At 42.0% G+C, this 12,586-nt stretch overlaps 2 protein-coding genes across 2 annotated transcripts in view; one reads left to right on the forward strand and one right to left on the reverse strand.

Annotated features, from left to right (window-relative positions):
• The first annotated feature begins 1,308 nt into the window (after positions 1-1,308).
• On the forward strand, positions 1,309-6,044 carry LOC115138940 (gap junction alpha-10 protein-like). The gene is made up of 2 exons (XM_029676121.2): positions 1,309-1,465; positions 2,743-6,044. Exon 2 carries the CDS (start codon positions 2,790-2,792, stop codon positions 4,347-4,349), a length of 1,560 nt encoding a protein of 519 aa, XP_029531981.1. The 5' UTR covers positions 1,309-1,465; positions 2,743-2,789; the 3' UTR covers positions 4,350-6,044.
• A 91-nt stretch (positions 6,045-6,135) lies between these two features.
• The window catches only part of LOC115138360 (transcription regulator protein BACH2-like), a 45,950-nt gene continuing 39,499 nt past the window's right edge, over positions 6,136-12,586 (reverse strand). The window contains exons 4-5 of the mRNA XM_029675147.2: positions 10,334-10,540; positions 6,136-10,100 (exon numbers count right to left, since the gene is read on the reverse strand). Of these exons, the coding sequence (XP_029531007.1) occupies positions 9,597-10,100; positions 10,334-10,540 (711 nt within the window). The 3' untranslated portion in view covers positions 6,136-9,596. The remainder of the gene's footprint in view (positions 10,101-10,333; positions 10,541-12,586) is intronic.

Below are 12,586 nucleotides of genomic sequence, written 5' to 3' on the forward strand. Positions count from 1 at the left end.
GTAACTTTTTGATGAACGCATGTTATTGACATCTCTATTGAATCAATAACATTAACAGTGAGCAATAGAACAAATGACTAAATGCATGTCGTTCAGTCAGAACAGAAAAAGGAGAAGCTAATCAGATGAAAACATATGGGTGCAGGTCTGGGCATCAGCAACACAGATAGACAACAAAAAATCCAGGCCCCAGCCCCTATGGATCGCTAGCTAAGTACTAGATGAACTCGTTATGTAATGCAACGTCCCGATGTGACATCTGGCATTTGCTGTTGAAGCTTCTGCAAGGGAAAATCAAATCAATCCTCCATTGACTCTGTCAGCGTGCGATGGAAAGATAATTAAAGCCCTGAGGCTTGGCTGGTCTTTTTTATACAGCAGCAGCTCAACTACTATTGTGTACTATTACTTAGCATGGGGTATGGGGGGGTTGTGTTGTGTAGAATAACTTCAGAACCACACAATTTCACTTCTCGACAAGGTTGTGATTTTTCTGCTAATCTTCATGGCTATGCAGTGCGGTATGCCTTTAGTCCCATAGATAGAAGGGGAGTTCAATATACATTTTCAGTGGATAAAACCAGTTCTGGAATATTGCACTGCAAACCAAAGTGAGCATACAATTCAGTTTGCATGGTGTGTTGTTTTTGATAAACAATACTCATCAGGACATAACCAATACTTTGAAATGCAAAGCAAAATAGAGATCACACCAACCGACTCACACCAAATTTGACTAACCCACTATATGACCTATCCCTACAGTACTCAGTCGTTGGATTGGATAGATTGAGTATATTTTGCACTATGGTGTTCTCTTTCGGCAGACAAACCATCAAGGGGTTAGAACACACACACACACACACACTCCAAAAAACAATAACTCCCCATGCAGCTAACTATGAAACTGGACATGACTCATTGAACCAGTGTGTCTGGCATTATAGATTATGCATTACATTAATCCGATATGAGGGATTACATACCTTTGCCTCAAAATGTCAATATCTGAAGCTTCTACTTAGGAGGGTTCCTATTCTAACTAAAGGGCCGAAATGGGAGCATTGTGGGAATGTAAAACAATACACAAATATACCCTCTCTTCCAGCGAGCGGGGTATTAATGGGGGTTAGCGGGCACTAGCTGGGTTGGCACTGTTGGTTGGTGTGAGAGCAGGCCGTTGCAAGCAGGATTCAACAATTGCCTGGCAAGATGTGCCATGGGGCATTGTCCCTCCCGTTGGTTGCAGATCAATCCTCACATCCTGTGAACCCTGTGTGCAACAGCAGCACAGTAGGACACAGAACAGTCACTCTGTGTGGCGGACTGACTGACTGAGGGATATATGTGCTTTTGCAAAGGAAACCAACTTCTCCATGGGGTAACCATACCAAGCATGTGATTTTGGCGAGTGGGAAACATGTTTTGCATCGAGAGGCAAAGATCGTACCCATACCATTGATATGTAAGTGCTTGTTCATATTTGCATTGAAATGATGTATTGAATTCTGTAAAAACAACATGTAGGGGAGAGTAGGTGTAAAGGGGTAAGTTGATCAACACTCTAGGAAACCATTCGACTCAATATTTAGGAAGAAGTTACAATTTCATGGAGTCTGTGATGGAAAAAAAACACATGGAAAGAGTGGTACGGAAGTTAGGTTCAGAAAACGGATTTTCACCAAATCAAATGAATGTATTGTTTTAGAGGTTTCATGATACTTGTATCTATACCAAAGATGATCATTTTAAGATGATTCTATACATCAGTTGGGGTCTCTATAAGCTTCAATATGAGGTCCTAAACCTAGCATGAAAGTGCGTCATTGTAGACTTGTGGGCTAATATAGTCAAAATGTTTGCCTTGGGGTAAGTTGTGCCAATGGCAAGTTGAACAAATTGAAGTGTTGTCTTCCCAGGCGTAATGCAAGGCATTATTGCTGGGATATGAGCTAACAACAGGGCCTATGTTAAAAGTGTTAGATAGACATGGTTTTAAAAAGTTAGTGATAACGTTTTATTCAGGACAGAAATTTGAAGGCGGCTTAAATTACCCTGCCCGCGGCTCAACTTACCCCATACCTGGGGGAAGAGACCACTTTTTTTGGAAAAGCAATGTTTACATGTAATGTTTACAATGACCTCTGATTATTGACAGGGATACACAACATCCTGAAATATATGTAGATATCTTTGTTAGAAAGAATACCATATTTCCCTTGACGAGGAATGCTAAATGTTACCCCACTCTCCCCTACTGCTCTTACTGTCTGCATCATGATGCTGATTTGTAATGCAGTTGTCTCACCAACATAAAAGTTAAAGAGAGGAAAACAAGGAATGCATTTCTGAAATGACAACAACTAAGTGAAATTCTTAGGTGAAATTCTTCACTGCGTTTCGACTACAAAAGTCTTCTTCAATGCTGCCTGAACAAGACTTTTGTAGTCAAAACATGTTGCAGTTGGGTGTCCTGATGTAAACTATAGATCGATTTGTTCCTACTATATGTATCATTAGTTCACTAAACTTTTCTGCATCCTACCGGCCCCCTACTTGTTTTCTTTCATGGATTATCTTCCATTGAGGTGGCTTCCTTCCACCGCGCTTGTCTCGATTATTAAGTCCATTCATTAAGTCCATTCATTTATAATCATAAACATTGCATGCTTTAAACTAGAGCCACAATCAAACTGTTAAAATAAAATAGATGGGATATCCCTCTGGTCTCTTTCTCTCCAGTGTGAGGACATGTGGCAGTAGAGACCAGTGAGCCTTGAGGAGAGACTATGGGGGACTGGAACCTGCTTGGCAGCATCTTGGAGGAAGTACATGTTCACTCCACCATCGTAGGAAAGATCTGGCTCACCATCCTCTTTATCTTCCGCATGCTGGTGCTGGGAGTGGCGGCCGAGGACGTGTGGGACGATGAGCAGAGCGAGTTCATCTGCAACACGGATCAGCCGGGCTGCAAGACCGTCTGTTACGACCAGGCCTTCCCCATCTCCCTCATCCGCTTCTGGGTCCTGCAGGTCATCTTCGTGTCCTCGCCCTCCCTCGTCTACATGGGCCACGCGCTCTACCGCCTGCGCGCCCTGGAGAAGGAGAGGCACCGGAGGAGGGTCCAGCTGAAGGCAGAGCTGGGGGAGACGGAGGCGCTGGTGGAGGAGCACAAGCGCATTGAGAAGGAGTTGAAGAGGCTGGAGGAGCAGAGGAAGGTGAAGAAGGCTCCACTGAGAGGGTCCCTGCTGCGGACGTACGTCATCCATATCCTAACACGCTCCGTGGTGGAGGTGGGCTTCATCATGGGCCAGTATATCCTGTATGGCATTGGATTGGAACCTCTTTATAAATGCGAGAGAATGCCTTGCCCCAACAGCGTGGACTGTTACGTGTCCAGACCCACGGAGAAAACAGTGTTCATGGTGTTCATGATCGTCATTGCCGGGGTGTCTCTCTTCCTGAACCTAATGGAGATTTCCCACCTGGGCATCAAAAAAATCAAACAGACTCTGAAGGGAGACAAGTACCCAGCAGACAACGACAGTTTGATTTATAAGCCGAAGAAGAAAGCGATGATACAGCAACTGTGTGTGATGAGGAAACTGTCTTCTCACAACGGGCCGCTGACTCAGACCATCTTTAAAGTCATTCCTGAGGAGGATCTGAACCCAATGGACCCACCTCCCCACTACATACCTAACCACGAGGTGCCCAGGCACAACAGCGTGGCTCCAGGCCAGTACCTGGCCAACTGCACTGGCCTCCAGCCCCATCAGCACTACCAGCAGCAGCAGCAGCAGCTCCAGCAACGTCAGCCCAGCCAAGGAATGATCCAGACCCTGCACCTCCAGGGAGCCCCAGAGAACCACACCACCACCATGGTTGACCAGCACCCTCCAGCTTACGGAGTTTTCTTGAATGGAGACAGTGGGCCCAGGAACCTGCAGGGTCAGCCGAACCATAAGGACCCCAATTTACACCCTCAAGACCACTACCAGCCCAGCCACATGGAAGTAGTACCTGTGCCTATTGCAACACACAGACCCAGCATCATGACAACACACAGACCAAGCTTGGCTCCAAGGGACATAGACCTGGAGGAAGATAGGAGGAAATCAATGGGCAGCGACTTCCTCTTGCCTAACCCAGGAAGGAAGCAAAGCTTCATGACACGTATGCCCTCTGAGAGCATGTCCACCATCAGTGACTGCAGCAGCAACTCTCTACGGACATCTGACTCTGAACTGGGCGACATGGGGGACATGCCCATGATGCCACCCCCTGGAAGGAGAATGTCAATGGCAAGTAGAGCCAAGAGACAGGCAGCCTCTGACCTAGTGGTTTAGAGAGCCATAAACACTCTGTAATGTGAGCTTATTACAACAGAGCATGATAACAACAGAGCATGAGAGCATGACTCAAAGCATAAGACAGGAAGGTAGTGGGACAGAGAGAGAGAGATGTCTAGATTTGACTGTTAAAGCTGCAATAGATTTGTAATGTTGTAAATGTAATGTTGAAATCTTCCAGGAAGTAAGTCATGATGACAAGTGTCAATGTGTTATCTAGCCTCTCTCAATCCTAAATGTTCTCTCTCTTTCAGAGTGTATTCTTGGACATCTCCTCTATCATGAAAAAGTGAAGAGGGAAGAGAGCAAAAATAGGACCCAGGAGTTTCCTACGAGTGAAGCAACACACAGAAGATATCAATAATACTGCACTCATCATTGATTGAGCCAAAAACAGCCACCATCCCATGCCAGGCCGTGCGTGGGCGTACGTAGTGCCATGTGTGGGCATAAGCCATACGCAGTGCTGTTCCAAAATGTGTTTTCAATTCAAAGCACCTAAAAATGCTCAGTATCTCCAAATGAGTTACTTTTTATGTGGTTGATCGTGGCAGAAAAGGAAAAGGATTGTGCACATCAACAGAAATGTGTGAAGTGTGAGAACTTCAAATGATTGTGATAAAAGAATGTTGGTGAGCATGCAAAAGCATGAAAAATGTAACGATGTCCCTTGAAAAACTTTTATATGCTTATATAGAGCATTCACTTTTATAAAAGTACTATTTTGCTTGAACTTTTTTTAACCCTAACAAAGACAACGCTGGGCCAATTGTGCGCTGCCCTATGGGGCTCCCAATCACGGCAGGTTGTGAAACAGCCTGGAATCGAACCAGGGTCTGTAGTGATGCCTCTAGTACTGAAATGCAGTGCCTTAGACCGCTGCGCCCCCGTTTTATTCTCAAATTGATTAAATACATTATTTTCCTTATCAATCTACACACAATACCCCATAATGACAAAGCGAAAAAAGGTTTTTAGAAATCTTTGCAAATGGATAAAATAAACAACAACATAAGTATTCAGACCTTTTGCTATGAGACTCGAAATTGAGCTCAGGTGCATCCTGTTTCCATTGATCATCCTTGATAGGGACATGAAAATAGCTGTGCAGCGATGCTCCCCATCCAACCTGACAGAGCTTGAGATGATCTACAGAGAAGAATTGGAGAAACTCCCCAAATACAGGTGTGCCAAGCTCATAGTGTCATATCCAAGAACCCTTGAGGCTGTAATCGCTGCCAAAGGTTCTTCAACAAAGTACCGAGTAAAGGGCCTGAACACTTATGTAAATGTGATATTTCCTTCTTTTTTTATATACAAATTTGCAAACATTTCTAAAAAACTGTTTTTGCTTTGTCATTACGAGTTATTGTCTGAAAAAAAAGAAGAATTTTAGAATAACGCTGTAACGTAACAAAATGTGGAAAAAGTCAAGAGGTCTGAACACTTTCCGAATACACTATATTAAAAGCAATTTTCCCACGTTAGTGAAGACTGCATTCATGATAAATGCTTGATATGTCGGCTCAATCAAAAATGAAGTGTTAATGGCGCTATAAAGCGGATCTTTCACAGCCCACATTGAATCCAGGCCTCAAACATTCATCAAGAGACTGTTATGCTGAGGAATGTGTCTTTAGTTGTTTGATATACAATCTTAATTCATGACATTAAATGCTTATTTACTAAAACTGAAAATCACGTTTTGTCATCCTCTTTGATGGGTTAAAAGTATTATTTTTAGATGTATCATCATTTCACAGAAGAAAAAACAAACAAAGAATTGACACATGCTATTTGTTTTAATCCATAAACAGAAATGTTGTCTTTACAAAACATTGTTTCTTCTTCCAAAACACTTGGATATCAAATTAACAAAAAACACAGTTACACCCTATTTACAATATAGCAAACTCAGGCAATTTGAACATTCAAAGATAAAATGGGAAAAGCGAAACAGTTGAATCTGCAGTTTTGCAGTTTACTCAAATTACACATAAAAAAATGGATCACCAGAAATCTACAAATACAATAATAACCACTGTTTGTGTAAAAATAGAAACAACACCACATACAACTTATTCCTACAATACAGTCCTAGACCCAAAACGAGAGGTATGCCGAATTTTACAGGTAGATAAGTGTGAGAGTCCATTATGTTCCAACGAGGCATGACCTCCGCATACACTGGGATGGGATTCCCAGTGTTGGGATTCAATCAAACCTTTACTGTGGAAAAAATAACATTGTTAATGCACATTAAAAGAAAAATGCAATTATGTTTTTCCCCAACAAGTAAACAATTAGTTTGCACTCAAATCAATCATTTTTCATGGTACGGACAGAATGTTATTTTCCTACAGTATGGTTTTAACTTGACACCTTCCGGGCCCTTTCACATGAGTTTGGCCTCTGAAACCTCTAAGGCAAGACTTGGAGCTGCATTTGTCAAACATGTACTTTTAAAATCTTGTGTGAACACATCATCCACGTACAATTTTATGTTCCATTTTAAAAACAGTTTTTAAAAAATCGAACTTATCGAACCAATTACACAAAGTCTCTTGTCATGGAAAAATCCTTAAAAAACGAAAACATGTAACAAAGACATTTGTAAACACTTTCACCTCTTTTAAACCATCGCTTAATTTGTACTAAATAAGGACATTGTGAATTATACAACACACAAAAGACTTCTCTTTCATCCAAATTGTCAGTAAAAACAACAACCATTAAAAATCACTAGAATCAATATTAGGAAGTTTACATTTGTACCAACAAATAATCCTCATAGGAAACATTGTTAAAATGAATTAATTTAACAACATGTTCATATTTCTTTTCTAAATTCAAAAATATCAAAATGGGGTGCTAAGTATATTCAATGTAGTTAGAGTAACAGTACATTCTGTGGAGCTCTGTCATTGGTACTTTGTACTGTGAGGAAAACTAACAGATGTCAATGAGGTTCCCCGAATGTGACATTTGAAAGTTCCTAGAGAAATCAACAAAGAAACCACTAAGCTAACCCTGACACATGCTACAGAACTATCTTCCACAATGGAATCATTTGGCATTACCATGGATCAACAACTATCTAAGCATCTCTTTGAATTCGTTTTTAACATTTCACTTGATAATACACCATTAGGAATACTGGACAAGTTTAGAGGATAAATTGCACTCTTATATCTAAGAATTTATATGGATTATCAAACAAGGAATATGTGGTGACTTCCACTTATGTCCCAATACTTTAATACATCTGATTTACACTAAATGTACGTGGAAATACCTCAGGACGAATTACTACATTTTCACTACATGTGGGAAGGTACATTTCTACCCCTAAAAGCGCAATATGTTTCAGATAAGTATGATAGTCTTTGACACCATTAATATTTGTTGAATATAAGTTAAGTAAGTACTTGGCTTGGGAGTTTTCATTTCTAAGTGCCAATTTCAATGCATTTGGTAGGGATATGTTACCTCTTTGAGGTGCTGAATGGTGCAGGTCATTTTTATTTATTTCCATTTCCATCTTTAGCTACGGTATGTTGATTCCTGCATTTCTTTCTTTCTTTCACAACAGATGCTACTGTGTGTCACAGGCAAAAGAGGAATGTTCATAAAACAACATGTATGCAGGGAAAAGAAAGTGAGAAATAAGAACTGAAGGAAACTTTGCATATGAGAGTTAATTCTACTCTCAGCTGTACAGAAGAACTCTTCAGATGTACAATTTGTAATGAAATAGCTTTTTACAGAGACATTATTGAACATTCAGAGGAATTCCTGAGTTTAACCTCCCATGATGAGAGCCAGGGAGTGAGTAAGGGAGAGAGAGAGAGAGAGAAATATATACCCAGCTAGCACATAATGTTCTGAGAACCATATGTTTCTTAGAGCTTGGTGAGAGTGTGGTTGTCCTATGGTTATTTTGCTTACAACCTTTCCAAAGGTTGTAACTATTATGTACTTTGTACTATTATGGTGCATAATATTTGCTGGGCTTTGGAACATTCTCAGCACATTTAAGGAACTTGACAATAAGTTATTTTATTGGTATTTCATTACTTTTAAGAGAACATTTCCTAAAAGTTCAACGTGGTTACATTTAATTTCAATTTTGGTAATGTTCTAGGAACATTCTCCAACTGGTTTGACATTGGGAATGTTCTCAAATTGTTCCGAGAACGTTAAGAAACAATGTTCTTCTGTGGGAATTTCGGTACTTCAGTATAACGTTTCCTACAGGTTTCCTCATGGTTCCATTTAAAGTAATGTTCTCAAATTGTTCAGAAAACGTTAAGAAAACTTTATATATATACATTCCGTTCTCAGCAACAACAAAACTCTCTCTATCCTCTATCTTGTTAAGCGTGTTCAGGTGTGTTAACCGCACCCACTTATCGGCCACACCTGATCTTAATGAGTGCTTGTTTTCCTTGAAATGGGGTCTGTTTGAATAGACAAAAATGAACAGTTTTGAATGTGTAAAAAACATGGCATGCTTGCTCCATCCTGGTGGTGCAGTGGACTAATTCCATGGATAGAGAACAGAAGACTAAAGGTTTGAATCTCACTGATGCCGTGTCACAATAAAATATAATTGCGTTTGCATGATTAATGCCTAAGGAAATACATTTCCATGTCTCTTATCTGTGCTTGGAGTTCAAAAAAGTTAACACAAAATAAGCTAGCAGTGTTATTAAACATCTTAATGAAAGTTTTAAGCAAGTCATTCAAAAACCTCCAAATAACCTATAATTTCTGCTCTCAGAGCGTTAATAAAATCTCCCAGGAAAACGTTCTAGGAACCATAGTAAGACGTTATCATAACTTCCCTGCAACCTAAAAATAAACATTCCCAGAACAGGCAAAATGTTCCCTTCTATTCTCATTTAAAAAACGTTAAGTTTTACCGGTCAGGAAACGTATGCCTTCGTTCCCACAATGAATGTGAAACCAAAAACATACATTGCCACAACTTCCAAGGAATTAAATGTGCTAGCTGGGTGGAGAGATAAAGAGAGAGGGGGAAGCTGCCAGTGCTATGTCTTAAGGAGTTTGATAACTCCAAATACCTGTTTTAACAGTATTGCTGATAAGACAACTGTAGTGTCATCCTTTAAAAAACACGCATAACAAATGTATTTCAAATTTTATACATATCAAGGTAGAGATGTGTGTCATAATAACAATAAAAACACTAATGGTTGCTAGCTATTCAGTCGTTGCTAGCTAGGTACAGGCCTGTCCGGGCTGTTCTTCTGTCGTGCATTTCTCAGTCATCTCTTGACAGAAATCCACCGAAACAGTGGGGCTACACACACCCGGAGATGCTCCAGGCTCTAGGGAAGACTCCGGGTCCTCCTGCCCCAGGACAGACACCTCTGTCTCCACACCGCCCTGCCCCCTCCTAAGCCTCTGCCCAGAGCCAACATCTCTCTCCACAGGGCTTTCATAGGAGCAGGGTGACTTGGCCAGGCTGCCCTCTGAGGTTGGGGAGCTTGGGTTGGAAGTGAGGTCGATGCTGGCCATGATGGAGATACTGTTGGTGGCAGCGGTGGGATCGCTGGGCCTGTGTGTAGGGAGCAGGGCTTTGGTCTTCTCGGGGTTCCCCTGCACCTCCCTGCACACCTCCTGGGACACAGCCTGGGACAGGTAGGAGAGGTTCTGCCACAGCTCACCCATACACACCTTCAGCTGGTTCCTCTCACTCAGTAGCTTCTCCTTCTCATGCACCTGCAAGGAAACACACATACAGTACATGTATGTTATGAGTACATAGAGAATAGACACACAGCTTACTCTCATGGAATACAAACATATAGAAAATCCATATGTATACAGTGCATAACCAGTTTACCAAAACCTGCTCTCAAAATATTTAAAAAACTGACAGTCCTACAAATGCTAACCGTAAAGATGAACCTTTTTATGATAACTAGACCTTCATGTTAAAACAATGTACGTACCAATTTGCGTATCTCCACCTCCAGGTTCTGGATGCAGTCTAGCTTCCTCTTGCGGCAGCGCTGGGCGGCGATGCGGTTCTTACTGCGCCGCCGGATGTCGTGAATGAACTCCAGCTGCTCTGAGGTCAGTTTGTGCATCTTTATCATGATCTGGAAGTCATTACGGGGAAGGTTGGTGATCTGATCCACCGGGAATGGAAGTTTGACCTGGCAGACAAATAACAAAATACAAAGGAGAATGCATTGGGGATATACAGCAGTTTCTATCTTCTCTGGTGTACAATACAACACAACTTTATTGTGCATATTACAGTGAACAACTGTAATGTGTCCTCTGCTCTAATTACTCAACTCCCCCAGATAACACACACACACGCACACGCACGCACACACACACACACACACACACACAGTTGAAAGAAGCCCAGGGTGTACCCACTCAGTCCACTAGGTGACACTGTCATTCTACCTATCGTGGATGGTCTTAGCCTGTACATGATGTTCCACTACATACACTACATGACCAAAAGTATATGGACACCTGCTTGTCGAACATCTTATTCCAAAATCATGGGCATTAACATGGTGTTGGTCCCGACCTTTGCTGCTTTAACAGCCTACATTCTTCAGGGAAGGCTTTCCGCTAGATGCAGGAACCTTGCTGCAAGGACTTGCTTCCATTCAGCCACAAGAGCATTAGTGAGGTTGGGCACTGATGTTGGGAAATTAGGCTTGCAGTCAGCATTCCAGTTCATCCCAATGGTGTTTGATGGGGTTGAGGTCAGGGATCTGTGCAGGCCAGTCAAGTTCTTACACAACGATCTCAACAAACCATTTCTGTATGGACCTCGCTTTGTGCACGGGGGCATGTTCATGCTGACACAGGAAAGGGCCTTCCCCAAACTGTTGCCACAAAGTTGTAAGCACAGAATTGACTAGAATGTCATTGTATGTTGTAGCGTAAAGATTTCCCTTCACTGGAACTAATGGGCCTAGCCCGAACCATGAAAAACAGCCCGGCCCATTATTCCTCCTCCACCAAACTTTACAGTTGACACTATCCATTCGGGCAGGAAGTGTTCTCCCGGCACCTGCCAAACTCAGATTCGTCCATCAGACTGCTAAATGGTGAAGCATGATTCATCAATCCAGAGATCGCGTTTCACTGCTCCAGGGTCCAATAGTGGCAAGCTTTGGCATTGCGCATGGTGACCTTGTGCGGCTGCTCTGCCATGGAAACCCATTTCATGAAGCTCCCAATGAACAGTTCTTATGCTGACGTTGCTTCCAGAGACAGTTTGGAACTGTAGTGAGTGTTGCAACTGACAGACGATTTTACATGCAAGGCACTTCAGTACTAGGCGGTCCCGTTCTGTGAGCTTGTGTGGCTGAGCCGTCGTTGCTATTAGACTTTTCCACTTCACAATAACAGCATCTACAGTTGAACGGGGCAGCTCTAGCAGGGCAGAAATTTGATGAATTGACTTGTTGTAAAGGTGGCATCCTATGACGATGCCACGTTTAAAGTCACTGAACACTTCAGCAAGGCCATTCTACTGTCAATGTTTGTCTATGGAGATTGCATTGTGCTCGATTTGTATACACCTGTCAGCAATGGGTGTAGCTGAAATAGCCGAATCCACTCATTTGAAGGGGTGTCCGCATACTTATATAGTGTATTTGAAGCGCAGATATAAATCAATAGTTTATATTAGTCAAAAACAGTGGGAGGAAGATATTAATTTACTTCCAATTGACAGAAAGTACTTTGAAAAATACAGATTAGCGGATGTTCTCAAACTGATGTTTAAGATACCATAAAGTTCTCTCTGTTAACGTCATAAGGAACTCCTCCAATGTAAATAGTTGTCTGCATGATGTTCCCAATTGAAAGTCCTAGTATTCAGTGTTTAATGGGTCAGTATATGCTGTGTGACGTTTTGTCATGTCTCAGAGAGAGCTGGGGAGAGGCAGGGGACTTAGGGAGTGCTCGGTTTCAGCTGTGACCTTGGGGGAGGGGGGCTCTCTCTATCTCTCAGAGCTGGATAGACATCTATATATAGCCCCTCCACTCACACCAGTCCCATAACAAGGTTAGGATGACAGAGTGAGCTTCAGACACAGCCGTAAATCCTGTCCTTCTCTCTCTCTTGTTCTGGTTTCCATTTTTAACTCTGCCTCCCTCTATTCAGTTCATTACACCGCTCTGTGAGTGGGTCAGCGCTAAGAAGTAGGCCTCATCTGTTTCAACTG

This window comes from Oncorhynchus nerka, linkage group LG12 (genome assembly GCF_034236695.1).
Source record: "Oncorhynchus nerka isolate Pitt River linkage group LG12, Oner_Uvic_2.0, whole genome shotgun sequence".
NCBI classification, from domain to species: Eukaryota; Metazoa; Chordata; class Actinopteri; order Salmoniformes; family Salmonidae; genus Oncorhynchus; species Oncorhynchus nerka.

Bases quoted from the DNA above. Each gene is read 5' to 3' on its own strand.
- LOC115138940 (XM_029676121.2), top strand. From the start codon at position 2,790: ATGGGGGACTGGAACCTGCTTGGCAGCATCTTGGAGGAAGTACATGTT.